Source organism: Lepus europaeus, chromosome 18 (assembly GCF_033115175.1).
Source record: "Lepus europaeus isolate LE1 chromosome 18, mLepTim1.pri, whole genome shotgun sequence".
In the NCBI taxonomy this organism is placed as follows: Eukaryota; Metazoa; Chordata; class Mammalia; order Lagomorpha; family Leporidae; genus Lepus; species Lepus europaeus.
Genome location: NC_084844.1, coordinates 1,321,110 through 1,348,522, shown reverse-complemented (window position 1 = coordinate 1,348,522; position 27,413 = coordinate 1,321,110). Strand labels below are relative to the sequence as shown.

Here is a 27,413-nt window from a genome sequence, read left to right as displayed (position 1 = left end):
GGACCCTGGAGGTGACGCGTCCAGGCCACGGCCCTGCCTTAGCCGCTCCAGCTGGGAGCTCCAGGACAGCGCCCGCCCCGCAGGGTCGCGGGGGGGGGGTCCCCTGGGACCAAGAGGCAGAGTGACGAAGGGACAGGGCCTCCCTCGCCTGGTCAGCTCCCCAGATGCCCCCGAAGGCCAGCGCCGGGCCAAGCCAAAGCCAAGAGCCTGGACTGGGACCCGGGTCTCCCACGTGGCGAGTCCCAGGGCAGGGAGCGCGGGCAGCACGGGCGACACCTGCCCTGGCTTGTTTCCATTTCCTGATTTGGCTCCGAGAAACCACAGGGAGGCAGGTGCGAGTGTTTATTGAGACTGTGCAAGGCCCACAGAAAACACTGGAAAACCGGCAGAAATCTGGGAACCAGAGGCGGCCACACCGCCCGGCCCTACAGGTGACAGGACCAGCCTGGCTGAGCCACACCTGAGTCTCCTCGGCTCAGCCGGGGCCCGGGAAGCAGGCACGGGGCTCAGGCCTCCTGCGGAGCCCCGGGCCACTGTCGGAGCTGCCGGCTGCGGACCAGCTGCACTGCGGCGCCCGCGGCCTGGTGGAGCCGTGAGTCCAGGGCGCCGCGGAGGTCGTTCACAGGAACCTCGGGCAGGGGGTGGAAGCTGATGAGGACCCCGGCCCTGTCCCCGGGGGCCGGCTCCCCCCCGGGCCCGGGGCCCACGTCCCTCCTTCTCCTCCGCAGGTCCGAGCCGGCCTGCAGCTTCAGGTCCCGGTTGGCTCTGGCGTCGCCTGGCCGCTCACCGTCGCGGGCGGCATGCTCGGGCCCCGGTCCCGGGTCTGGCCTGGGCTTCGGCTCCTGGGCAGCAATGGCCTCCTTGGCTCTAGGCTGCTCCTGGGGGGCGGAGGCGTGAGCCCCGCCGGGCGCCTCCCTCCTCACCTCTGGGTGACCCTGCTGGCCACCCCGGCTACCGTCGGAGGGGGGCCGCTGCTCCTGCTGCCCCAGGGGGGCCTGGGGCTGAGGGGCTGCCCCTGCTGACCTGCTGGACTGGCCCACAGCAGGCCCGAGGCCTGGGCTCGTCTGCCCCGGCTTCCTGAGGGGGTCCCTGTCAGCCTCCCCCTCCCCAGGGCTCTTCCTTTCCCGGGAGCCAGCGCCCAGGGCGTCCTGGCTCTGCCCCGGCAACTCCTTGGCAGGCCGCTCCTCCAGGCCCCCAGGCGCCCGCTCCCTGCCCAGGCCAAGCGGCTCCTGCAGTGCGCCATTGTCCTTCCCGCCCTCCCGTGGCCTGGCCTGGGCTGCCTGGGGCTCTGCGTCCGACCGGCCACCGGGAGGGCCCGCTGGGGCTCCGCCCACGTCCTCCTGGGGCTTCCCTGGGGGGCGAAGGCCCAGCTCTTGGGGCGGAGCAGGCGGCTGCCCGGGGGCTCTTGGGGGCTGTGGCGGGGGGCGCTCTGCCGTCTCCTCGGCCTGTCCCTCAGGGGCCTCCTCCTGGCCCCTGGGCACCGCCACCCCGGGCTCGGGCTGCACATCCCCTGCAAAGAGAGGCAGGTCCCGTGTGGCCGGCAGCGCCCGCGCTGGCTCCGGTGGGGGAGCCCGGGGCCGGCCCCGCCCTGGACGCCCCGGCCTACCCTGCCTCTGCTGGTGGATCTCCTTGTGCTGCTCTTCGATCACGGCCAGCAGCTTCTCCTGCTGGTCCAGCAGCCTCTTCTGCTGCACCTGCTGCTCCTGGATCACCTGCAGCAGCACCGCGTGGTCCAGCAGCTCCGCCCGGCCGGCCTCTGCGTGCACAGCACACATGGTCGGAGGGGCCGGCAGCCCCCAGGCGGCCCCCGGCAAACCACCACCTCCTCACACAACCACGGGTCCTCCATGGGGCCGTGGGCGCTGGCCACCTGCACGGCCCAGACCAGACCAGGCTCCCCTTCCCCCGAGGGCTCAGCCCCAAGCCCGCTGCACGCAGTGAGCGGCTCCTCAGAACGGCCGTGGGCGAAACAGGCCGGCCCCGCGCCCCAGCGCTGACGATGGCCCTGGCCCTTTGGACAAGGAAGCCCACGGGCCAAGGCCACCGCCCGTTCCAGTGTCTGAGTCGCGCCCACAGGGCAGCTGCTGCCCCCTCCCCGAACAGGGCCCCCTCCCATGCTCCCTGCAAGACGGGGGGAGGGGAGAGTGGGGACGGGGCCACGTCCAGCGGGAAGCCACCTGGGAGGCGTGGGGGCGTGGAGGCGCCCGGCTGTGGCCACACCAAGCCCCAGGACCACGGGGACCAGGCTGGCAGACGGGACGGGAGCAGCCAGCCCCAGCTGCCGCCTCCGGCCTGAGCAGGGGGGCCGGGCGTGCAGAGCCGGCGAGTCCTACCTGCTACCATCTTTTTAATTTCAGCTGAGCGTCCAGGGGCGGGCAGGTGGGAGAGAAGCAGAGGAGAGAAAGCTGGAGTGAGACAGGGTTAGGTCAAGGCTGGTGGGACCGGAACCAGGGACACAGCAGACAGAAGCCAGCGACAGAGCAGCACGGGGAACGCCGGAGCCGCTGCACGCGGCTCCTTCACAGGCAGCCCGCGCGAGCCCACGGCCAGAGCCACGTGGACTTCCAGGAGAGCTGGGGGGCAGGGCGGCGCTGGGAGGGGCCCCTGCAGAGGGGCGGCCCCAGGAGGAAGAGGGCAGAGCGCTGAGGCCACAGCCACCTCAGCCGCCCCGGGCCATGCCACCCAAGGCGCAGCCTTAGAACCGGCCAGCGACCAGGCCACTGCAGCCGGCGACAGAGGCCGACCCCTCGGGGCAGGACAGATCCAGGGAGCCCGGGCCTTACCCTCCAGCCTGCTGCCCGCCTGCCCCACGTCTCCGGCCGCCGGCCCCACGTCCACGGCCGCCTGCTCTCCGGCCGCCTGCTCTCCGGCTGCCTGCCCCACCAGCTGCTGGGCCGGGGCACCTGCACACACACAGACACAGACATCCCTGAGCCCCAATCAAGACAAGACAGCCTGCCAGGACTCCTGACCCCATCCCCCTGTGTGCCCAGACCCATGACAACAGCCTGGCACCGCCCCCCCCCCCACAGTGACAGGCACCAGACCCTGCCCCCCTGCCACTTGCCCCCAGACCTCTCCCACCCGGCCCCAGGCCAGCACCCACCAGGGTCCCCGTGCACAGGCTCCCCCGGGTTCCCAGCAGCACCCACGTCGGCCGGCAGCGGCTCCTCATCAGTGTTCCCCCCAGCACCGGCCTCCAAGGCCTGCTCCTCGGAGCCCAGCGCCTGGGGCCCCAGGTCCTTCTTCACGGGCTGGGCGGCGGGCTGGCCATGTGCTTCTGGAATCTTCTGGGGGCCTTCAAAAAGACGCCCGGCTTCCTCCACAGCCTGGCCCTGCTCAGGCCTCCCGGCGACCACCTCCTCCTCGGGGGGCGGCGCTGGCCTGTGCCCGCCCCCTGTGGCCTTCTCCCCCGTGAGCTGGGCCGCGGCCTTGCTCTCCTCTGGTCCATCCTGGTCTTGACCCGTGTCCACCACCACCTCGTCATGCGGGACGGGTGGCTCATGGCGGTGGGCCTCGCCCAGAGGAACGGCCACTCCTAAAGGAAGTGAGGGGCGGGGCTTGAGGAGCCAGCCCCTCCCCAGGGACCCCCACCCAGCTCCTCCCAGCGGCCTGTGCCTCACACAGTGGGGAGATGGGGCTGAGTGTCGGTCAGGGAGCCCCTCCGCCCACCCCCGCGGCTGCAGCCGCGGCCTCACCCTGCCCCGGGCGGTCCAGCTGGGCGGCCTCCTGTCTCTCTTTGGCATCTGCCCCGCCAGGCACATTCACAGGGCCCTTAATCTGGGCCTGCTCCGGCTCCTCTCTCTCCTCCGGCAGCTTTGGCTTCTCCCGGTCATCCTGGGCCACGGCCACGTCCACGACGGGATCCTGGACTGTAATACACACAGCTGACCGCACTTCCGTGGCCGACGGTCAGGGCTGGACCTCCTGCCCAGCCCAATGGCAGAGCCCAGGAAACAAGGTTCGCGCGTGGTCAGAGCAAATTCGTGCCTCCGCGGCTGCCCAGGCTCCATGTAATACCCGCTATCTCCACCAGGTGGCGGCGCAAGCCTGTCCCACGGGAGCCACCCCTTCCCGCCAGGGTGGGGCCCGGGGTGAAATCACCGGCAGCCAGGCGGGACTGGAGTTCAGGGCACAGCTGGGTGCAGCCACGAATGACGTCATCAACGCAGAGGAAGGGCCACGCCCCACCCCGCCCGGGTTCACAGGAGGGTGTGCGGGCAGGGGGCTGCCCAAGCCTCACCACAGACCCAGACCACAGAAGTGGGTACGGGCGGAGCTGGGAGACACCCAGGTGCCGAGAGGCGCACCGGGACAGGCACCCGCGACCCCGCAACAGGAGCTGCCCTGTGGCTGCTGTGGTCGCGGGGCCGGGGGCGGCGGTGGGGACAGCGGGCAGGACCCCTGCCTCCCAGGGGACAGTGGAGTGGCAGCCACCTCGGCTTCAGAGCGTGTGCGCATGGAGGCAAGTGTCGTGGGCTCTGGGTGCAGCCTAGTGGCCACTCAGGCAGTGTGTGGGTCTGGCCCGTGCGGCAGGGGGGACTGCCCGAGGCTTCGGGGTGAAACAGTGGGGTTGGGGGCGAGGCGCAGCACGGCAACACAGAGCCCCGTCCATCCCGGGTGGGGACAGACAGCTGGCCTGCGGTCTGCAGCCCTGGCTGGAGCGAGTGCGTGGACAGAGGGTGGCATGGACCAGCCCCACTGGGATCAGAGCCAGGACAAACCTGCGCTGTGGCCGCGTGGCACAGGTTCTAGCTCGCCCCACGCAGGAACGTGCCGACAGGATTCAGCCACGCTCAGCTGGGAACTTCCTTCCCAGCATGCAGTGGGGCGAGGGAGGCCTGAAGCTGCTGGGCTACAGCCAGGACCCGTCTGCGGAGCCGACACGCGTGGGGACTTGGGGTGGTGACAGGGGCAGGGTCTCTGCACCTGTGGGCCACTGCTCTGCCGCCCAGCGCGGTTTGGAGAAGGTGCGGCCCCTCAGACCAGCAGGACAGGGAGACGTCACCCCCACTGCTAACGGCGCTCGGCCAAGCCCTGCCCTGCCAGACTCTGACCCCATTATCTTGTCTTTGCAAATCTGTAGGTCTGACGGCTCAGGCCACTGGCCGCTCGTACCTGGAGAGTCCGGCTGGGGGCAGCAGGGCCTCACACCCTGCTCCTGGGCCTCACAGGGCCCCAGGCCCCATAGGCCCGGCAGGGGCTGTAGTTCTGCCTGCCCCTCCATGGCCGCCCAAGGCCCACGTGGCCCAGTGGCTGGTAGCAGGGCACTAGTGAAACCCGACAGCGGGCAGGGGCACTGGCAGGGAGCTGCCACCAGCCTGCGGGGGGCGCAGCTGTGTCGGGCAGGCTAAGCTACTGCTCGGGACGGGACGCTGGCATCACAGGCCCAGCGCTGCTGCCAGTCCTGGCTCCTCCGCTCCTTGCCCAGCTCCCTGCTAATGGGAGGTGGCAGGTGGCACCCACCCTGACGGGCTCCTGGCTCCTGGCGCAGCCCTGGCCCAGCCCTGGCTCTTGTGGGCATCTGGGGAGTGCACCAGCGGATGGAAGCCCTCTCTCCTCTCTCTCCTCTCTTCTCTCTCTCTCTCTCTCTCTCTCTGCCTCACTCATCACTCTTAAGTGGATGAAAATTCCCACTTTAAAAAAAAGGCTGCTCAGCCTGGCGCAGGGCCCCGGAGCCCTGTGCTGCCTGCCTGCGAGGTGGCCGGCGCACGCAGGCCTGGGCCAGGGCGGGGAGGACAGCGTCCCACCTGGGGGCAGCGCAGGACCCCAGGGCTCTCGCATCCGGGGCAGGCAGGAGCCACACCAAGAGCAGGGGCCACTGGCAGCGGCGCACAGGGGTGGAGAGCAGGGAGCGGGCCCGGCGCTCTCGGCAGACGAACGGCCCCACCAGCCTTGCTATTTTTTTAACTCGAGAGGCAGAGCTGCCGTGGGCTGGGGCGCTCCCAAGTGTTCCCAGCAGCCAGGCCTGGCCCCGGAGCTCAGACCAGGCCTTCCACGCGGGTGGGGGGGCCCAGCCACCTGCAGCATCGCCTGCTGCCTCCCAGGTCCACAGCCCAGGAGGCCGGGCATCAGATCCCGTCTTAACTGCTCAGCCTGTCACACGACACCTCGCTCGCCCAAGGTCTGCCTGCTGAGCCGCGGGCGCCAGGCTGTGCCTGCCCATCACACGTGTCCCTGCCTCGCAGGACTCGGCCGGCACTGGGCGCTCCCTGGAGCCGCAGGTACCCCGGGCAGGCCGACAGAGCTGACCCACGCAGGGCCCGCCCAGCAGCTTTATCGGAGCTAAAGCAGCCGCACGTGGGCTTTGTCAGTGCCTCGCAGGAGAACGGAAACCAGAGGTGGCCTTGGAGGGCAGCAGGTGTGCGCGCGGCCGTGGTCTGCGAGACGGCGTGACGGCAGGCGGCTGCCGGTGCCGGCTGTGGCTGGGAGGCCGGGTGCTGTCCGGCCAGAAACAAACGACCAGGCAGGCTGCAGCCACTGGGTCGGGAACCGTGCGGGCTCCTGGCTCACCAGGCGCCAACCCTCTGCCCCTCTCCTCTGCCTGCAGTGCCCGCGTCGCCCCTGCGCTGTACCCAGCGGCCTCCAGCAGGGCTGTGGCGGGCACACCACGTCCGCCTCCCTCGGGTGGGCTGCCCAGGCCAGGTCCCCCTGTAGCCGCAGAACACTGCGCTCTGGCTCTGGGGGACCCCGCGGTACCTGGCGGCCTCGCAGGGAACCTGGCCGCTCCTCCAGCAGGCGGCACCCCCCGCGTCTAGGAGCCCAGGCCTGGGGAGAGGCCCCTCAGCAGCCAGCACCCCAGGGGTCAGCGTGGACGACTGCGAGTCCACGTCCTCAGAGCACAACACAGGCGTGTGCGGCGCCATGCACGCCGACACCTCTGAGAGACCCAGAGCTTGGACGCAGGTGCACGCCTCCCCGCCCCACCTGCGGCCGTGGCCAGGCCGGCACTTACCTGAGAGCCGGGCCTCCTCCGCCTTCCTCACGCCCTCGGCCTCACCCAGCGGGCCGCCCGCGGCTCCCTCTGCCAAGTCCACGGGGGTCTCCTCGCTCATGGTCAGAGTGGTGAGTGTGCTGACCACCAGGACGCCCAGGCCGACCCACAGCACCACCTGGACGGGACAGACACAAGGCAGCATCGCGCAGGCCCCTCATGCTGACCACCGCTGGGCAGCTGGCCTGCAGGACGGAGAGGGGGCAGGGGGCAAGGTGAGGCCCAGGGGCCGCATCGCCGAGGGGCATGAGGGAGCCCAGCACCAGCAGCTATAGGAGTGAGAGGACCCCCGGGAGGGAGGGAGAGGTCGGGACCCCGAGCATGGCGACCGCCCAGCCACAAGGGGTCCCTCCTACTGCCCTGAGGCACGGGCTCCCACCACCCACGGAGCAGCACACAGCGCACACCGGCTCCGATGACCTGTGCCCAAAGCTGCCAGCGTCAGAGACCCTGCCGGGCGCCTACAGGGAGGCAGGGGCGGGCGCTGAGCCAGGAGGTGCTGCTCCTGCTGTCCGCCGCCCGGGGCCTCAACTGCGGGCACCTCCACTCGCAAGGGCCCTGAGCTCTGAGCCCCTCCTCCTGGAGGAGCCCACGGGGTCGCCACACTGCCCTGAGCCCAGGACAGTCACGGGAGCCCAGTGTGTCCACAGGGGGGCAGGAAGGGACTTCCAGAACGGCACGCAGCAGGCCGGGTGCCCCTCCCAAGGCTGTGGGAACCTCATCTCCAGCCCCCGAGGGGGACCCCGAAGCTTCTGACGTGCGGTCATCACACACCAGGGCCCCCATGGATATCAACACCTCAAAGACCTCCCACCCCGACTCCAGGGAAGAACCCCAGGCTCCGAGCCCCGCCCTGCCCCTCTGGCCACCCCCAGGGACAGCGGCCAAGACCACCCTCAGGAAAACGCCTCGCTCAGGACTGGGACCTGCGCAGAGCACCCCGAGAGGCAGCAGCAGTGACGCTGGCCTGCTGGGGGTCCGGGCAAGCACAGCATCATGGGACAAGCGCAGGGCTGGGGGTCCGGGCACGGGACAGCATCATGGGACAGGCGCAGGGCCGGGGGTCCGGGCAAGCACAGCATCACGGGACAGGCGCAGGGCCGGGGGTCCGGGCACGGGACAGCATCACGGGACAAGCGCAGGGCCGGGGGTCCGGGCAAGCACAGCATCACGGGACAGGCGCAGGGCCGGGGGTCGGCAGTGGACAGGCGCAGGGCCGGGGGTCAGCAGTGGACGGGCCGTCCTGTGCAGCCTCCTGGGGCGGGAGAGCTGCTGCAGAGGTGGGGGCCAGGCAGAGGCACCACGGCTGACCCGGCAGGGGTCACACCAGGGCAGCGGCAGAGCCAGCAGGAGGACTGACTGGGGCGCCCCCACCTGGCACGGGGCTGGCACCTGCCCCCAAGGCCCTGACTGCAAACCTGAGCACGGTGGGGGGGCGGGGGCGGGGCCAGGAGGAAAGGCTCACATTCACCCACATTTCAAGACGTCCCAGCAACACCAACTCCAAGTACAGAACACACCCTGCAGCCAGGTGCCACACAGGGGCCAGTGCACCCCAGCCTCCACGTCTCGGTACCACTCTGGTTATAGGCAGAGGCCAGCCTGCTGCCCAGCCAAATCTTATCCTGAGTACCAGGGCCTGTGCCTGCCCTGGGCACTGCTCTGGCGCCCCCTGCTGGCCTCAGGGTGCAGCGCGCCAAATCCACAAGCAGTCACAGAAGCCCCCATGTCCCCTGGTGCACCGAGGGCCGGCCTGGTGTCAGGCCTGGCTCCTCCGAGGACAGCCTGGGAGCACGGCCCCAGCACACGCGTGGCACTTCCCAGGGTTCCCGGGCAGGAACAGCTCACACAGCCCTGCTGTGGGGGTGGCTGGCGCTGGCCAGGCCCCAGGCGTCCATGTGCCCCAGACCCACCTCCAGCCACGTTTCCGGAGCATGGCCCACACAGCCTGCAGCTAAGATGCTGGTGGGAGCCGGCGCCGGTCCACGTCCCGGCTGCTCCGCTTCGCTGAAGCTCCCTGCTAAGGCCGCAGGAAAAGCAGCGAGAGCTTGGCCCAAGCCCCCGGGCCCCGCACCCGGGGGGACCTGGGTTTGGTTCCCGGCTCCTGGCTTCAGCCTGGCCCTGCCCGGGCCATTGTGACCATTTGGAAGACCTGGCTCTCCCTCTGTAACTCTGCCTTACAAATACATAATGAGCCCAGCCGGACGGAAGTGGCTCAGCTGAGACTCAAACCGGCACCCACAGGGGATGTGGCCTCGCAGGCAGAGGCCTCACACGCTCGCCACAGGCTGCCTCCCAGACACAAAGAAAAAGGCTCTGATAGACCCAGCAGGCGCTGCCTTCAGCCCTGATGCAGACCCGGGGGTGGCAGGGGCGGCTCAGGGCGTGGGGCCGCGGCGCTGGGAGCTCGCTCGCTCGCTCTCTGCGAGGCTCAAGCCCTGGGCCGTGGCACATGGGAGGAAGGGGTGCAGTGCGCCAGGCTGAGTCACTAACGCTCCCCAGGAAGCCTCTGGCGCCAGGCGGCCCTTCCTCACCAGCCGACCCCAGCACCTCAGACGGGAGGCCGGTGTGTCCCTCCCGAGGGTCTCGTCCTCCCAGTGGGTGCCCGGGGGGGGCAGCTCCGGCTCCGGGGAGAAGAGGAGCCCTCGGCAGGCTGCAGTTCTCCCAAGGCACCTGCCAGCTACCAGCCGGGTCAAGCCGGCACAGAGCAGCTGCCCGGGGCGCATGGGGTGACCCGGAGGCAGACTGACCTCAACCGGACGTGGCCTCTGCGTCCTGAGGGGCTGTGTGGGCAGTGTGCAGAGGCTGGAGCGCAGCCAGGGCAGGATGAGCCGCCGCGGGCTGACAGCTGCTGCCAACAAGCCCACGGGCACGCCGGCACAGCCGCTCGGCGTACGGCACGCACCGGCTGCGGCCCTGCTGGCCCTGGGGCTGCGACGGCACAGCTCACGCTCACGCTCACGCTCACGCTGGAAGACCGGCTGCTACTGAATGGGCCTTGCTTTGTGCTGTACATCCACACACCTGGAAGTTCACGTGCATTTGGCCAGCAGCTAAGCCCTCGGTACGGAGCCCGCGTCCCAGTCCAGAGTGCCTGGGTGTGAGTCCCGGCTCCCTGCTCACACACACTTGGGACGCTGTAGGTGACGGTCAAGTACTGGGGTCCCCGCCGCCCGGATGGGGGGCCGGGGTGGAGTTCCTTGCTTCTGGCTTCAGCCTGGCCCCAGCCCTGACTGTCGTAGGCATTTGACGGGTATATCAGCAGAGGGACTGTCTTTGTCTCTGTCTTGCAGATAAATACATAAAAATTTCAGGGGCTGGCGCTGTGTGTAATGGGTTAAGCACTGGCATCCCATATCGGCACTGGTTTGAGTCCTGGCTGCTCCACTTCCATCCCAGCTCCCTGCTAATGCACTTGGGAAGACAGTGGAGGATGGCCCAACTGCTTGGGCCCCTGCACCCACGTGGGAGACCTGGATGACACTTCTGGCTCCTGGCTTCGGCCTGGCCCAGCCCTGGCCATCGCGGCCCTTTGGGGAGTGAACCAGCAGATGGAAGATCTCTCTCCCTCTGCCTCTGCCTCTCCATAACTCTTTCAAATGAATAAATAAATCTTAAAAAAGAAAATTTATTTGGGGCTGGCATTGTGGCGTAGTGGGTAAAGCCACCACCTGTGACATTGGCATCCCATATGGGCGCCAGTCCCCCTTGCCGGGTGCTTGCTCTATGGCCTGGTCCCCGTCTCTGGAAAGCCCCTGTGGACACTGCTCTCATGGTAGAGATGCTCGCGCACGCACGCATGCTCACGCACGCTTGCACACGCACACGCTCACACACACACGCATGCTCACACCTGCAGCACAGCAGGGCGACGCGGCTCCCTCAGTGCAACGCCTCCAGGCAGAGGGAGCTCCGGAGGCCATGCACACCCGGGCACCGCGGGAATGCCGGCGTGGCGGCCGCAGGAGGGCGGGAGGGGACTGCAGCGCAGGCCCTGCGCGGTGCGGGGAGCCCAGCGCTTGGCAGCCCCGGCACTCACCTGCGGGGAGAGGGCGTTCTTGTGGACCTTCCTGTAGATGAGCGCCGGGCAGATGAAGCAGATGAGGCTCCCCATGGTGGCGCCCGTGAGGCCCAGGACGGTCTCCACTGGAACGGGGGTGGCGGACAGGTGGGCGGCCAGCCTTGCCCACGGCTGGCCCCGGGGCGCTGCCTGGGGGAGCCCCCGACTCCAGGACTGGTGTGACAGCCTGGGCAGGCGCGAGCTCCCTGTCTGGGGAGCAGCAGGCGCGCGTGGACACCTAAGTCCCGCCCAGGCCAACATCCCCGGGCACATCGCTGACCCCGCCTTGCCTGCGCGCGCACCAGGGAGGGGAGGGCTCGGACGCCCACTTACCGTTGGGGATCATGATGCCGCCGACCATGGTCCCGAACACAACCGACAGGGTCAGGGCCTTAAACCGCAGCGGCGGCATGTAGCCGCCGGCCGCAAAGGTGCCGTCCTTCTGCTGCGGGGAAGAGACACCGCGGCTCAGGGCCGGCGCCCCCACAGGGCAGCCCGGCGAGGGCCCCACCGAACACGCCAGGCAGCTGCACGGGAGCCGGCAGAGCAGCTCCCCTGGCAGGCAGGCAGGCAGCACCGACCAGCACGGGTGGACCTGGCTGAGCGCCGGGCATAGCCAGGATGGCGCCAGTGTTTCCCGCGCAGTCGGGCGTGTCCCACCGCCTCGTTTCCAAACGCACCTCAGCACCTGGGCACCGCCCAGTGCGGCCAAGCTTGTCCAGGTGCCTGAACACATGCACACACACATGCACACACGTGCACAGGCTACGTGACTGTCATCTCCAACAGGTGCACGACGCTGAGTCAGCAACTCCAGGTCAGAAAGGGAGGCGTGACTGGCGCCCCCGGGGGCAGTGAGGCGCCAGTGCCCCACGCACGGGGACACAGGAGGCCACCGGCGAGGGCAGGCAGCGCAGGCCCGCCTGCCCATGCGCCAACTCCGGTCCTGGCTCCGCCACACACCAGCCCCGGCGTTACCTGGGGCGAGTCGTGCTCCACCCCTCACCCCCTGTCCCAGAAGCAGCTCCTGTGGGGCTGGGGGGACCAGGGAGCCCGCAGACAGGAGGCGTCAACGGCACCGGTACCCAGGCAGGGAAGCCGTGGCAGAACCTTCCGGAGGCAGAGAGGCCTGGGCCGAGCACCTCTCACGACAGACCAGACACGGGAGGCGAGGGCCGGGGCTGGGGTCTCGGAGGGGCCTGGGCCGGGCACCTCTCACGACAGACCAGACACGGGAGGCGAGGGCCGGGGCTGGGGTCTCGGAGGGGCCTGGGCCGGGCACCTCTCACGACAGACCAGACACGGGAGGCGAGGGCCGGGGCTGGGGTCTCGGAGGGGCCTGGGCCGGGCACCTCTCACGACAGACCAGACACGGGAGGCGAGGGCCGGGGCTGGGGTCTCGGAGGGGCCTGGGCCGGGCACCTCTCACGACAGACCAGACACGGGAGGCGAGGGCCGGGGCTGGGGTCTCGGAGGGGCCTGGGCCGGGGAGGCAGGTGCTGCTCTACACCAGATGCCGGCCCAGGAACACTGGAGGGGAGCGGGAAAGGTTTCTGCGCACAGGCCAGGGCGGGGCCTCTCTCCCCGAGGTCACCTGTGGGCCAGTGACAGCTCACAACCAGCCTGCAGCCCGTTCACTGAAGTGAGTCCCGCCTGCCCACAGCCGCCTGGGCAGGGCCCTCATGGAGCCCGGGGGCTGGCCCTTCCCCACCCCAGCAGACAGCTGTGCGTCACCCACGGGTGAGAGTCACCACGTGAGGTCAAGGGCGAGAGGTGAGAGGTGACGGAGCGGGGCGGATCCTCCGCCACCCTCCGCCCGCCCGACGCACGACTGGTCACCAGCTTGACGGAGAAAACGTGCCACGCACAGCAGCAGAGGCTGCCCCCGCGAAGTGCACCTGTCACTAAACGGCGAGACGCGGGCTGAGCCGGGGAGTGCGGGGAGGACCCCAGAGCCCGGCCAGCCGACCCCACCCCTGCTGCTTGTGTGCCCCAGGCTGCAGGACCCGCAGGCGAGGGGCACACGGCCCCGAGGCCAGGCCCCAGCCGCTGCTGGTGGCAGGGTCCCTGGGAGGCAGACAAAGGCTACGGCCAGGAGCCCAGCCCCCCGCCCACTCTGGCTGCTACAGTCTCCCCTGGATTCTCGAACCACGAAAGCCGCCTGCCCCCAGGCCGAAGCAGTTCAAGAGGACACACGGCCCTGGCCGCCGGCCCAGGCCCAAGGGGCGAAGCCGCAGGTGAGCAGAGGCGGGCAGGGCAGCCGGCCGGAGCCACCCCGTATGCTCCCTGGGTGTCCACTCAGCGTCAGGGGGACCAGAACGGCCTCTCGCTCGGCTCCTCTGTGGGACCAGGAGGCCACTTTGCCTACCCACACCACAGAGGAAAAACAGCTTCATTCATGATGAAAAAACCTGTTAAATTGTTAAAACTGACAAAGTTACATAAAAGTAAAGTGCCACCCCCCCACTCTGGCCATGCCTCACTCCTGCCAATCATGCTGGTCCCTCTGGGGCGCCTCCTGCCCCTCGGACCGCTCCGCAGGGCCAGTGTGCGGCTGGGGTGTCGGGGACTCAGGCCTGACCCCTGACCCCGACCCCAAATCTCCTGTGACTCAGCCCCTCTATGCTGCTCTTTTCCAAAGTTGGTTTAAAAAAAAAAAAATCCATGAGGGGTGGAGCGGCGGCACAGTGGGTAACGCCTCCACCCGCGAAGCCGGCGTCCCACACAGGTACTGGCTCGAGTCCCGGCTGCTCCACTTCCCAGCCCGCTGCCTGCCAGTGGCCTGGGAAAAGCAGATGGCCCAGGGGCGTGGCCCCGCACAACGTGGAGGCCTGGGTGAAGCTCCTGGCTTCGCCCCGGCCCAGCCCCGACCGTCTGGGAGTGGACCAGCAGACGGAAGGCCTCGCTGTCTCTCCTCTCTGACTGCAGACACACCAGCGGCGGCGGCGGACACGCACCTGCTGCTCGAAGAGCAGTGTGTTGAGGGCCCAGCCCCGACCGTCTGGGAGTGGACCCGCAGACTCTCCTCTCTGCCTGCAGACACACCAACGGCGGCGGCGGACACGCACCTGCTGCTCGAAGAGCAGTGTGTTGAGGGCCCAGCCCCGACCGTCTGGGAGTGGACCCGCAGACTCTCCCCTCTGCCTGCAGACACACCAGCGGCGGCGGCGGACACGCACCTGCTGCTCGAAGAGCAGTGTGTTGAGGGCCCAGCCCCGACCGTCTGGGAGTGGACCCGCAGACTCTCCCCTCTGCCTGCAGACACACCAGCGGCGGCGGCGGACACGCACCTGCTGCTCGAAGAGCAGTGTGTTGAGGGCCCAGCCCCGACCGTCTGGGAGTGGACCCGCAGACTCTCCCCTCTGCCTGCAGACACACCAGCGGCGGCGGACACGCACCTGCTGCTCGAAGAGCAGTGTGTTGAGGGCCTGCCTGCAGGGCAGGATCATCATAGGGAAGCCCACGGCCACCGACATCACGAAGCCCGCGCGGATCATCTCCGTCACCAGGTTCGAGGGGAAGTGCAGCAGCACGTTGCCCGCCGTGGCCTCGGTGAAGCTGACGTAGCCGAAGAACCCGACCTGGCAGAGGGCGACACGGCAGCGTGGGGACACCGGGCCCGCAGGAGCCTGTCTCGGCACAGGGCTCACGGGCAATGGGCTGGGGGCCACCGCGCAAGAGCCGGCCTCGGCCCAGGACGCCACCGCGCAAGAGCCGGCCTCGGCCCAGGACGCCACCCGGCGCCTCACTCAACGCTCGCTCTCCTGGAAGGCCGTGCCACAGCCAAGGGCAGGGGGCGGGAGGCACCGGAACGCCAGCACACCCTCAGAGGGGCCCTGGGGGCGGGGCTGCGGCACAGCCAGCTAAGCTGCTGCTGGGGACCCCGGCATCCCACGCTGGAGTGCGGTTCGGGTCCCGGCTGCTCCCCTTCTCATCAGCTCCCTGCTAACGCGCCTGGGAAGGCGGCAGATGATGGCCACGTGGGAGACCCGGATGGAGCTCCTGGCCCCTGGCTTCAGCTGGACCCAGCCCTGGCTGCTATGGGCATCTGGGGAGCAGGCCAGGGCATGACAGGTCTTTCTCTCTTTCAGGTATATGAAAATAAATAAGCGAACAAAAAACCCACACGGGGGCAGTCAATTACTTACCAACAGAAACTCAGCCAGCACCCATGGGGTGCACGCGCACCCGGGGCCCTGGGTCTGACCCCAGGGCAGGGACCCCGAGGGCGGAACGCGCCGCCGTCCGGGCACACTCGCGGCTTCCCTGGACACGCGGACTGGGAGGAAACTAGGGGACAGCTGGCACCCCACGGAGGACGCCCACGTCCCGAGCGGGGACGCCCAGGTCGCGTCCTGGCTCCACCCACGGTGCCGGCTTCCCGCTGGTGCACAGCCCTGGAGGCTCCAGCGTGTGGGTCCCTGCCACCCACGTGTGAGCCTGGATGCAGCTCCTGGCCCCCAGCTTCAGCCTGGCCAGCCCCAGCTGTCGTGGGCATTTGGGGAAGTGAATCAGCGGATGCCAGCTCTCTCCCTGCCCCTCAAATAAATTCAATTAACTAAAAAACAGACGATGACAACAATGCGGCCAGCATTAAGGTGCGGCTGGCGTAGCCACCACCTGCAGCACCGGCACCCCCTACGAGCACTGGTTCGAGTCCCAGCTGCTCCACTTCCCATCCAGCTCCCTGCTCACATCCCTGGGAAAGAAGCGGGAGATGGCGTGAGTGCTTGGGCCCCTGCACCCACAGGGAGACGTGGGTGGAGCTCCTGGCTCCTGGCTTTGGCCTGCTGTGGAGCGACAGCACTGGGGAGAGAACCAGTGGATGGAAGCTCGATCTCTCTCGTTCACTCTTTGCAACTCTCCCTTTCAAATATGCAAATAAATCTTAAAATATGAAAAATATTTAATAATTAAAAATAGAAAAATCTACCAGGATATGACGAGGAGCTGCGTGTGTGGGTGGGCGTGTGGGGCTCCCCCTCCCTCCCATTTCAGCTTCCCGAGCTGCCTCCCCCCCCAAGGACCTCAGAGGCACGGCAGAGCCTCCCGCTGGAGCTCGGCCAGTGCGGGGCTCCAACACGGCCCAGCAGGAAGCCGGCAGGATGGGACAGGGACGTGGGGACGGCTCCTACCAGGACATAGAAGGTGGTGACCACGTTGAGCGAGGAGGCGAATATGGAGCTCATGGTTGTCACCGACGGCTCGTCCAGGCTGTCGTAGGTGGGCAGGACCTGGCTGTGGGAAGACAGTGGCCTCACCGCAAGAGAAGGACCCACCGCCCTCCCGAGCCCCGGGGCCCAGGATGCAGCGCCAAACCTCCATGGAAACACCCACACTGCCCTCGGGGGCTGCGGGCACCCAGGTGAGGCACCGAGGGGCCCTCTGTTGGCGGGGCGAGGCCAAGCCAAACCCGCACGGCCAGGTGCTGCGGGCAGGGGACGGCCACGGGCCAGGGACCCAGTTTGCTGCCTCCCACTTGGAGGGGGGCATGGACGTGTGGGCTGTGTCTGAGAGAGACACGGGCTGCCCGGGCTCCTGTGAGGGGTGGGCTGGGGCAGGGAGAGCAGCCGACATCAGGGTGCCTGGAACGGAGTCCCATCCGACTCTGACCCAGCTTCCTGGTAAGGCACACCCTGGACGGCAGATAATGGCCCAAGTCCTCGGGTCCCTGCCACCCACGTGGGAGACCAGACGGAGCTCCTGGCTCCCGGCTTCAGCCTGGCCCAGCCCTGGCTGCTGCAATTAATCGAGGAGTGAACCAGCAGATGAAAAGAGTCCCACTGGGGCCTGCACTGTGGCATGATGGGTAAAGCCTTGGTCTGCAGTGCTGGCATCCCATAGGGCGCCGGTTCAAGTCCTGGCTGTTCCACTTCTGATTCAGCTCTCTGCTAATGCCCCTGCACCCACGTAGGAGACCCGGAAGAAGCTCCAGGTTCCTGGATTCAGATCAGCCCAGCTCTGGCCGTTGCAGCCATTTGAGGAGTGACCAGTGGATGGAAGACCGCTGTCTGTCTGTCTCTAACTGCCTCTCAAATAAATAAATCTTTAAAGTAAATAAGTAAATGAATAGCTCCCCTTGCAGTGCCACCTCCCAACAGCCCCGGCTGACCAGGGTGACGATGGGACGTGGGCGGGGTCCAGCTGCTGCTCCAGGTGGGGCTCAGAGGCTCACAGGAGCCAGGCCAGGGTGCGTGTGAGGGGAAAGGCAGGGTCCGAACGCGAAGAACCAGTGGGCAGTAAGCACACGAGCACCGCTGGGAGCAGACCCCAAAGCCGCCCTCACCGAGGTGAAGGAAGAGAGCGGGTCCCTAACTTCACTGTGGAGGAGCAGGCAGCAGCGGCCCCCCGCTCCCCGGCCCAGCACCTGGCAGGACAGGCGCCCTCCCCGAGCCAGGCTAGGAGGGAACCAGCAGAGCCAGAGGACAGCTGGACAGGCCCCCACCGGCACCCTGCAGCCAGAGCCCAGCCTGGGGCCAGACACCTGCCTGGGCCCCACAAGTCCCTGCAGTGCCCACCAGAGCCCCTGCCTGCCAACGGAACTGAAGCCCGGGCACAGAGGGCGGTGCCTGGGCCTCAGCGGGGGGCAGGAAGGCCAAGCTGTGGACTCGACAGTCCAAGCCCTGGGTCCCCTGGAAAGACAGAAAGTGGAGCCATAGGCCTTGGGGCCGCCAGCGCACACCCCCACACCCCACGGAGCTGCCTCCGTGCCTCTGGGACCACTGCCCCACCGGGACCCAGGGCCCTGCCCCCGCCGGCTGCCTGGGACAATAGGTCCCATGCTTCCGGCATCCACTCCCCTGCAGGGGAGCCCCAAGGCCCCGCGCAGGGGTGGGGGGCGGGGGGGTCTGCCGCAGATGGGCAGGCGGCACAGGGGACGCAGGGCGCCCTGTGCAAGAGCAGCCGGCAGCACCCGCCCAGCAGCTGCGGCTCCACGCCTCCCACTACCCCACGCCCACGTGGCACCACCCAAAGTCCCACCGCGGATTTATTTTTGACAAAGCAGGCACGCGGGCAGAGGACGCTGGTAACCAGGGGCGCCCGGGAGAAGGCGCCTTCTGTCACCGCTCAGAACGGGGACATCCAGCAGCAAGGCTGGCGCGCGTCCTGCTGAACACGGAGCCAAGAGAGGCGACACACGGGGAGTGACGGCTCGGATGGTGCGTGTGGGCGCAGCGTGTGAGCGAGTCTCTGCCGCGGCGCGTGCCCGCTGGCGCTCGGGCCGCCGTGCCAGCCCCGACGCCGAGGGCCTTTTCCCGTCGTCACCAGATTCACGCCTCCTTTCTTGGTCGGCCCCCACCTCCGGGCCGGCCCGGCCCGCACGGCAGTGAGGGAGTGCGGCTGCGACGGCAGGAGGGCCTGAGCCACGGCCGAGGGCCCCGCGCCAGGGCGGCCACACGCTCACGCACACGCACACACACACGCCATTCACACTCCTCACACACGCACACGCACATACTGTTCACACACTCACACGCTCACACACGCTGTTCACACTCCTCACACGCTCACACGCTGTTCACACTCATACACACACATGCTCACACACTTGTTCACACACGCGCGCCTGTTCACATACTCACGCTCACACACTTGTTCACACTCCTCACTCACACACGCTCATGCTTACATTTGTTCACACGCTCATGCACACTTACAAGCTGGCACACGCACGCGCCGGCACGCACACTTGCTCACACACTCACGTGCTTGCACACTGACACACGCCGGCACGCACGCTCACACACACGCTCACGTGCTCGCTCACTGGCACGCGCCCACGCTCACACACACGCTCACGTGCTCACACACCGGCACGCACACGCCGGCACGCACGCTCACACACACACTTACGTGCTCGCTCACTGGCACGCACCCACGCTCACACACACACTCTCGTGCTCACACACTGGCACGCACACACCGGCACGCACGCTCATACAGACACTCACGTGCTCGCTCACTGGCACGCACACGCCGGCATGCACGCTCACACACACTCACGTGCTCGCTCACTGGCACGCACACGCCGGCATGCATGCTCACACACACTCACGTGCTCGCTCACTGGCACGCACCCACGCTCACACATACACTCTCGTGCTCACACACTGGCACGCACACACCGGCACGCACGCTCATACACACACTCACGTGCTCGCTCACTGGCACACACACGCTGGCATGCACACTCACACACACTCACGTGCTCGCTCACTGGCACGCACACACCGGCATGCATGCTCACACACACTCACGTGCTCGCTCACTGGCACGCGCCCACGCTCACACACACGCTCGCACAGCCTCTGCAGTCCCCGCGGCGGCTGCTCTCCGGGGAACGCGGCAGAGGCGCATGCCAGCCAGGCCCGGCTTCACGGCTCGGCGTCCGGCCGGACCACCTCCCCGCGGGCTCACAGCTGCTCCCTGCACAGGTGGGGCATGGCGGCGGGCGGGGCACGGCGGGCACGGGGCCTGGGGCGTGGCGGGGGCGGGGATGGGGGCGGGTCCTGGGCGGGGTGGAGCACGGGGGGGGGGGTCCTGGGGGCGGGGCGGGGCGGGGCCTTGCATGGAGGGGCGGGGCCTGGGCGGGGCGGGGCGCGGCACTTACGACTGGCAGGCGAAGGACATTCCGAAGATGGGGATGCAGCGGAAGACGCCCTCCCAGCGCACGTAGCTGACCCGCTGCAGCCACTGCCCGCCAAAGAGGCCGTGCTTGAGCGAGGACAGCGCCATCTGCACAGGGGCCGGGAGGGGCGGGTCAGGGGCACGGGGGCTCCTCGTGCCCTGGGAGCACAGCCTGGTCCACGCCACACCGCGGCCGGGCGCTGCCAAGCTGCCACGTGGGGCTGTGTCCGCCAGACTGAACGGAAGCTGGGTCCTTCCCTGGCAGACGTGGGCGTCGTTCCAAAGATCAACCCACCCAGGAGGACGTGGGTGGCAAGTGGGCAAGTGTCCCCATGCGGGGAGCTTGGAGCCGAGAGAACCGCGGCCCCACCAGCACCCGCAGATGCTCTAGCTGGGCCTGCCGCAAAGGCACCCAGCTCCCTTCCCGCAGGACCTCGCCAGGGAGCGGCAGGTCTCAGGGCCTCAAGTCTCAGGGGCTCAGGTCCGAGGGCTCAGGTCCGGGGAGCTCAGGTCTGGGGTCTCAGGTCCGGGGGCTCACGTCTGGGGGGGCTCTCAGGTTGCGGGGCTCAGGTCCAGGGGGGCTCTCAGGTTGCGGGGCTCAGGTCTGGGGGCTCAGGTCCGGGGGGGTGCTCTCAGGTCGGGGGGCTCAGGTCTGGGGGCTCAGGTCCGGGGGCTCAGGTCTGGGGGGGCTCTCAGGTCTGGGGTCTCAGGTCTGGGGGCTCAGGTCCGGGGGGGCTCTCAGGTCCCGGGGGCTCAGGTCTGGGGGGGCTCTCAGGTTGGGGGGCTCAGGTCTGGGGGGCTCTCAGGTTGGGGGGCTCACGTCTGGGGGCTCAGGTCTGGGGGGTGCTCTCAGGTCGGGGGGCTCAGGTCTGGGGTCTCAGGTCCGGGGGCTCAGGTCTGGGGGGGCTCTCAGGTCTGGGGTCTCAGGTCTGGGGTCTCAGGTCCGGGGGGGGCTCTCAGGTCCCAGGGGCTCAGGTCTGGGGGCTCAGGTCCAGGGGGGGCTCTCAGGTCCCAGGGGCTCAGGTCTGGGGGCTCAGGTCTGGGGTCTCAGGCCCGGGGGGCTCTCAGGTTGGGGGGCTCAGGTCCCGGGGGCTCAGCTCTGCCGGCAGAGACTCGCGAAGGCAGCACCTTCGAGTCCTCCGTGCTCTTGGCCCCGCTCCACACATGACCCTGGTCTAATCTCCCAATCAGAAAACAGACACCGGCCACGTGGTGACCAGTCCCACAGGAAGCGCATCTCCGAGCCCCGTGCGGGCCCGCGGTGCTCACCACGAACATGAAGACGGCGTAGAAGGCGAGCGCCATGGCGCTGAAGGACTGGATGGAGGCCATCATGTTCCTCTGCAGGCTGAGGGGCAGCACGACGCACAGCGACACCGCGAAGAGCAGGAACACGCGGAAGGTGCCCGTCACCTGCCGGGGCGGGGCGGCGCTCAGGCAGCCCGCGCGGCACAGGGGCTCCGTATCCAGGAACAGAGCGCCAGGCGCCCGAGGCCAGGGCACCTGCTCCACAGCCACTGCTGGGGCACGGCCACTCCTGGCCTGTGGGGTCCTGCCAACCCCTGGGCCCAGGCCGAGCCCCAGGTTCCCATCGATGCAGACCCTGGGCACCGCGGTCCTGGCTCAGGGAGCTGGGTCCCGGTCACCACACAGACAGGGCCGCGCACAGGGAGCTCACGGACTTCCTCTGCTGCCCACAGATGGGGCACAGCGTGCTCGGGGAGAGCCCCCCCCCAGCTGGGGTCTTCACTGAGACCCTTTCTACCCTGCCAGGGCCCAGAGGCTGAGGCCCCTCGCCGAGAAGCCCCTGGGCCACGGCCCTCACCCCACACAGCCAGGCACTCAGGAGCGAGCCAGGCCCAGCTCACGGGCACCCTCCGTGGCAGCGGCAGGTGAGTCTGGGAATGCCTCATGGATGCCCTGTGGCTGCAGGGGTGCCAGGCCCGACAGCCCACGGCACCGGTCCTCCTCGCAGGGGGTGGCGGGCAACTGCCCTCCTACCCTCACCCTGCCCGGTACCATACCTGCACGGCAGCCCGGCCGGCTGCCCGCCTGCTCTCACGTCCTCTCCTAGGACTGTCCACAGACCTACCCTGGCAAAGCCCTGCGCTCCGGGCAGCAGGGCCCCGATGGGCACCACGGGCGCTGGCCTGAGGCTGCCCTGCGGGAGCTGGAGAAGCAGCCACGCACCCCGATGACCGGAACCCCCAAGAGCGTCCTCACCTGAAACCCAAACAGCCGAGCGAAGAAGCTGGAGCCCAGGTCTCCGATCACAACGTAGAAGGCGACGCAGGTCCCCAGCATCAGCCCGATCATGCTGCGGGGAACGGAGAGCGGGAGAGGGTCTGCGCGGTGGTCCAGCCGCCCCCACCCCGGCTGGGCCCCGCACAGGGCGGCGGGGGCGGGAGGGGCTCTGGGAGCGAGTCCTGGGGAGCACAGTTCTCTCTCCGCGGGGCCCGGAAGTGCACACACCGGCAGCGCAGCTCTCGCCGAGCAGCTGGGCGTCATCTCCCGGCAATGTTTCCGTCTCATACGGTTTCACGCCAAAGGAGGAAAAACACGGCCTTTCCCACTGAACGCCGGCCTGCGGCAGCGGCGCAACCTGAGCCAGGGCCGGCGATGGCGCTGCCGGGAGCTGAGGCCCCGAGGCTCCCGGTCTGTATTTCCCTTCCTGAGACCCTGACACGAATCCCGCTACGGGCGCATCGAGCCGGACGTCCACCTCCAGTAACCGCGAGGCCACGGCCCCACCCGCACCACGGCCTCACCTGGTCTCCACCAGCATCTTCCCGGCCTTCCCGTGAGCGTGCAGCGCTGCCGCGAGAGAGAACAGGACCGGCACGGGGTCAGCCGCGGCCAGAGGCCCGGGCTCGCAACCCCGCCGCCACACTCCGCACACCCACAGTCACAATGGAAACCCAGGGCGGGACAGTGTCCTCACTCGGGAAAACTAAAAATGAAAGAGGAACACCCCAATCTCCACACGCGGCCCGCGGCCCGGGATGCCCACCCCCAGGGGCCCGCACGGGAGGGCCGCCATGGGCTCCTTCGTGTGCACTGCGGGTGGCGGGGGCTGGGGGGCAGGGCTTCCTGGCAGCCCAGGGCATGGCACACCCGGCCGAGGGGAGCCGGACGATGGCATTGCTTCCAACGGCTGAGAAACAAAAAGCTGACACGACGAGCTGGACTGCGCCCCTGGGCAGGCACCTGGCAGCCCAGGCCTCCCTCCACCCGCAGCAAGTGGCCTCCCACAGGGCCCCAGGAAACGCAGGAGGCACAAGGGAGCCCCAGACTGCCCGGCTGGGATGAGGCACCGCGGCGCCGCAGCCTCCCGCCTCCAGGGGTCACTCTGGCCTCTCCCGGTGCAGCCCAGGGCGCCCGGTATCCTCAGGTTCAACCCACAGCGGAAACCCGAGCTGATCAAGGGCCAAGCGCAGAATTCCGCAGGCCCCGAGAGCAGACACGCAGCCCGCAGCTGCCTCCACTCCACCTGTGTACAGGCACAGCAGGGCCGGGCTCAGTGGGTGCTGTCCACACAAGAACACAGCAGGCAGAGAAGGCAGGCCGGCCACCACCCGCAGCCACTCCCAGGGCCAGCGTGGGAAGCAGGGACCCCCGCTGCCGCACACGGGCAGGTGCAGGGGAAACCCACCAGGCAGAGGCGCCCCGTTTCACAGCCTTACTTCCCAGGCCAAGCAGCGCAGCTGTGGGTCCTGTGGGGTCCCCGTCCCCTGGAACAAGCAGGGAAGAAAACCACGCCGGACAGCACACCCCACAGACCGCAGCCCCACGGAAATGCAGGCAGCCCCGGCCACACGAGGCCGGGGCTGTCAACGCTCCCTGCCGCTGGGGTTACGGACAGGACTCCCAGCCAGGCGGCGCCCGGGACTCAGCCGGGTTCATGGGGGCCAGGAAGCCTACAGGAAGCCAGAAACCTGACACACCCACGTGTCGTCTGAAGATGGGGCCTGGGAGCAGGACAGCAGGGCAAGGGGGCGGCAGCTGCCAAGTTCATGAAACCAGGAGGCCCAGCCAGCACCGCCGCCCGCGACAGCAGCATCCCACACCGGACAGCAGCTCCGTACCTCCCCTCCGCTGCCAGCCAGCTCCCTGCTAATGACCGGGGAAGCATCAGCCCACGGCCCACGTGAGAGACCCGGGTGGAGTTCCTGGCAGCGGACTTTGGCCAGGCCCAGCCCTGGCTGCTGTAGCCACTTGGGGAGTGGACCAGGGGCTGGAGGACCTCCCCTCTCCCTCTGGACTCCTCTCTTCCTCCCCTGCGCTCCAGCGAGGAGCCAGACGGGGGCAGCCGTCTCGCCTGGCATCAAGCACAGAGCCGGAGCCCCCGGCGTGTGGGACTGTCCTCTCGCAGACGGAACTGCTAGTTAGAGGCCGGTGCTCCAGGGCACCCGGGGGCGGGGGGGGGTCTCCTGTCTGGCAACTTTCTTTCCATGCTCACATCCGGCCAAACCAGTCTGACTTCTCAGGAACTTTCGAAGAATCGTCCCAGCCAGGTGGGGCACTGCCCCTGGGCCTCTCTTCAGGAACCCCACAGGCCCTCGGGGAGAAAGGGTCACCCCGCGCGGGCACGGCTCCACAGCCGGCGGCCGAATGAGGCCAGCTCCCTCTGGGCCAAGTTTACCTGATAAACTCTGCTTCCTCCAGGCTGGAGGGAAGCCTAGCCCCGGCACCGCGGCCGCCTTGGTGCTCACGCCAGGCCGACCGCGGAAGCGGCCGCCTCACGGAGGGCTTGATTCTGCTCGCCCCCCACCCCGGAGCTGCGCACATGGCCAGGAATCTTCACGCACATCCCGGCCCACCCCTGCGCTCATCCCGGACCCATCAGCAACCACAGGGAATATTCCCAGAACGGGACGAGCGTGGGCACGGTGGGGGGAGAGGCCTGAGGGCACAGACCCGGGCAGGCAGGCTGCCGAAGCGCGTCACAGCAAGGAGAGAACGGGAGGAAGAGGAGGCCGCAAGGACAGCCACGGGAGAAAGACCAAGGCGCAGTGGCCGGGGGCAGAAGGCAGCTGGCACCCAGAGCCCTGCGGAGTGGCCGGCTCTGTTTGGAGAGGAATAGTGCAGCCCCCCAACCCTGCACGCACCAGGTCTCCTCGGACCTTGGAAGCTAAGCAGGGTCGGGCCTGGTCAGCGCTTGGATGGGAGAGGGAGACCACCCCTGCACCTGCTTGGGGGCGGAGCCAAGGGCTGCAGGGCAGGTGGGGGAGACCACCCCTGCACCTGCTTGGGGGCGGAGCCGAGGCCTGCAGGGAGACCCGTGCCCCCGGGCCCGGTGGTGTCACCTCAGTTCCGAGGCGTGAGTTACTGTCCACTCTGAAATGGCATTACATTTTAAAGTAAGAATAAAAGACTGCCGCCCGAGAACTCTTCCGAGTAAAGCAGGAGGGCTCACCCAGGCCGGCGTAGGTCCTCCGCTTGCTCAGGCTGGCCGCCTTCACCAGGAACATGCAGGACTGGTGCGTCATCCACGAGCAGAAGGCCAGCAGCAGGGCCCCCAGGACGATGCCACACTGCGGGGACACGGACGCACTCGCCACGCCGCCCTCCCCACCTCCTCGAGCCAGAGGCCCACCTCCCCGGGTGTGACGGCCACAGCGGCGTGGATGGGTGTCACCAACAGCCGGCCTCCCCAGTCGTGGGCACATGCCCTGGGCGCCCCCGTCCTGGAAGGGAGATGGAAGGGACACGGCCACCCCCCTCCCAGGTCAGATGACCACCCACCAGGCGCCAGCAATGGCCGCCGAGGGCTCCCCCAGGAGAGGGGGAGGCCTGTGCCCCTCCCCAGCGTGCACGGCAGCCCGGCTCACCACCCCAAGCCGCAAAACCGCGGGGTGGCGTTGACAGGTGACTGAGCAGACCGTGGCCATCCTACAGGGGCAACGTCACCGCACAGCGCGAGACACCACGAGGCCACCGCCACAGCTCAGACCCCCGAGTGACACCGCCCTCCCAGGCTCCCAGGGGCAGGACACTGGGAGAGGGCGCTCTGTGGGCTGGCAGCAAGTCAGAGTGGCCGGCGCCTGGGCCAGGAGGGCCAGGAGGGCCACGAGGCGAGCCTCTGGGGTGACGGAACTGACCTACGTCCTGACTGTGCTGGCCGCACAACCACGCCACACACCAAGGGCCACGCACCACACCCGGGGCATCAGCATAGCCACACTAGTGCAGGACGCCGATGGCAAGGGCGGGGGGGCCGCCCCCGCAGCTGTCCTGTGACCCCAGAACTGAGGCCGGGGCCACCGTGCTCCCCAGCACTCGCAGGAGAGCTCCAAACAGCAAACAGCAGAGCCGAACACACACTGGCAAAGCGGACCCCCCACACACACACACACACGGTGGAGGCGGGCCCTCGGGTGGCAGCAGTGATGGGCAGGCAGCTGGCACTGGGCCTTCGTGAATATTCATCGGGGTGGGCATTTAGCCTGGTGGTTAAGACACCCACACCCCAATCAGAGGACAAGGGTCCACGTCCCTGCCGCCCACGAGGGAGCCTGGACGGAGTTCTCAGCCCCTGGCTTTGGCCCTGGCCCAGCCCAGGCCACTGGGGACATCTGGGGAGTGAACCAGTGGACGGCAGCGTGCGCTCGCTCTCGCTCTCTCCCCATCTCAAGAGAAATAACTAAATGAGAAAACTCAGCAAGAATGTATCTAAGGTATGGACATATTTCTGTACCTTAACTTCAATGAAATGTTTGTATTTTTAAAAAGAACCAGAGTTACCAACACTGGAGAGAGAAAAAAACAACCTACACCAAGGTAGTTTCTAAAGCCACAGCTGTCAAGCCCCAAACACCCCCTCCATTTCCTGCCGGCCTCGCCCAGGCTCCGTCCAGCCCAGCGCGGGAACCTGCCCCCCCCCCCCGCGCCGGGCAGCAGGTGCAGTGGGTACACCAGGACCCCCCACCAAGCGGCCACCCACTGCCTCCGCGCGTGGCGGGTGTTCCAAGTCCGGGGACAGCCGAAGCCCCTGGGCCCCGCATCTAAACCACGGCGTCCACGCGGCACCTCCCCGACGGGCGCGGAGGGTGACCAGCCAGGGCCCCACACGGCCGGACGCAGCTCTGCTGCAGGCAAACGGGGGCACCCGGGGCGCCCACCTTCCACCGGAACCAGAGCCACCCGGCGAGGAGCAGGCCGCGGTGCTTCGTGGAGGACCGACGAGCCCCAGGGCTCCTCACCGAGCTAAGCCACCGCCGCCGTCCTCGGACCCAACACGGCCACCTCGAGGTCGCGCCCACCAACCCGGCGCCCCTCCCCGGGGCAGGCAGGTGGGCAGCAGCTGCTGGCCCCGCGTCCACCCTGCGGGGGCCCGGGCCGGCCGGGCTCGTGGCACACGCGCGTCCGTGTCCCTGAAAGGAAGGCCCGAGGCCGGCGGGCGCCGACTCACCTGCTTGAAGCAGAAGGGCATGGTGAGCACGCTGACCCCCACGATGCTGTTCACTATGTTCGTGATCAGCCCCCAGTTGGAGGCGGCGGCGGCGGCGGTCATGGTGCGGGGCTGGGGGCCCGGGGGTCGCTCAGCCAGGGAGGCCGCCGGGGCGACGGGGCCTCGGCCACAGGCGGCGGCGCGAGGTCAGCCTGCAGGCCGGCGGGCGGCCATCGCGCCTCGCCCGCCTTCGCGGGCCGCCTCGGCGTGTCCCAGCCCAGACCCGGAAGAGCCGAGAGGTGCCAGCCGGCGACAACTCAGCGCCGCTCCACCGCCTCGCG

At 68.5% G+C, this 27,413-nt stretch overlaps 1 protein-coding gene across 5 annotated transcripts; it reads right to left on the bottom strand.

Annotated features, from left to right (window-relative positions):
• Positions 1–328: 328 nt before the first annotated feature.
• SLC38A10 (solute carrier family 38 member 10) lies at positions 329–27,413 on the bottom strand. Of its 5 annotated transcripts, none has more exons than XM_062175528.1 (17): positions 27,094–27,413; positions 25,099–25,216; positions 22,451–22,496; positions 21,906–21,999; positions 20,952–21,095; positions 19,666–19,790; positions 16,190–16,292; positions 14,453–14,635; positions 11,388–11,496; positions 11,034–11,140; positions 6,956–7,112; positions 3,699–3,872; positions 3,107–3,538; positions 2,784–2,903; positions 2,334–2,405; positions 1,607–1,756; positions 329–1,510 (listed from the first exon to the last, which is right to left on the bottom strand). In XM_062175528.1, the coding sequence occupies exons 1-17, from the start codon at positions 27,193–27,195 to the stop codon at positions 507–509; spliced, it is 3,240 nt and encodes a 1,079-aa protein (XP_062031512.1). In that variant the 5' UTR covers positions 27,196–27,413; the 3' UTR covers positions 329–506. The 5 variants fall into 5 exon arrangements, with proteins under 5 accessions (XP_062031512.1, XP_062031511.1, XP_062031513.1 ...); XM_062175527.1 differs by having other exon boundaries at positions 11,388–11,499; positions 27,094–27,411; XM_062175529.1 differs by having other exon boundaries at positions 2,334–2,357; positions 11,388–11,499; positions 27,094–27,410.

Bases quoted from the DNA above. Each gene is read 5' to 3' on its own strand.
- SLC38A10 (XM_062175527.1), bottom strand. From the start codon at position 27,195: ATGACCGCCGCCGCCGCCGCCTCCAACTGGGGGCTGATCACGAACATA. The intron at 21,096-21,905 runs GTGAGGACGCTC...CCGCCCCGGCAG, and splicing joins CTCGGCTGTTTGGGTTTCAG to GTGACGGGCACCTTCCGCGT. The intron at 14,636-16,189 runs GTAGGAGCCGTC...GCCCTCTGCCAG, and splicing joins TCACCACCTTCTATGTCCTG to GTCGGGTTCTTCGGCTACGT.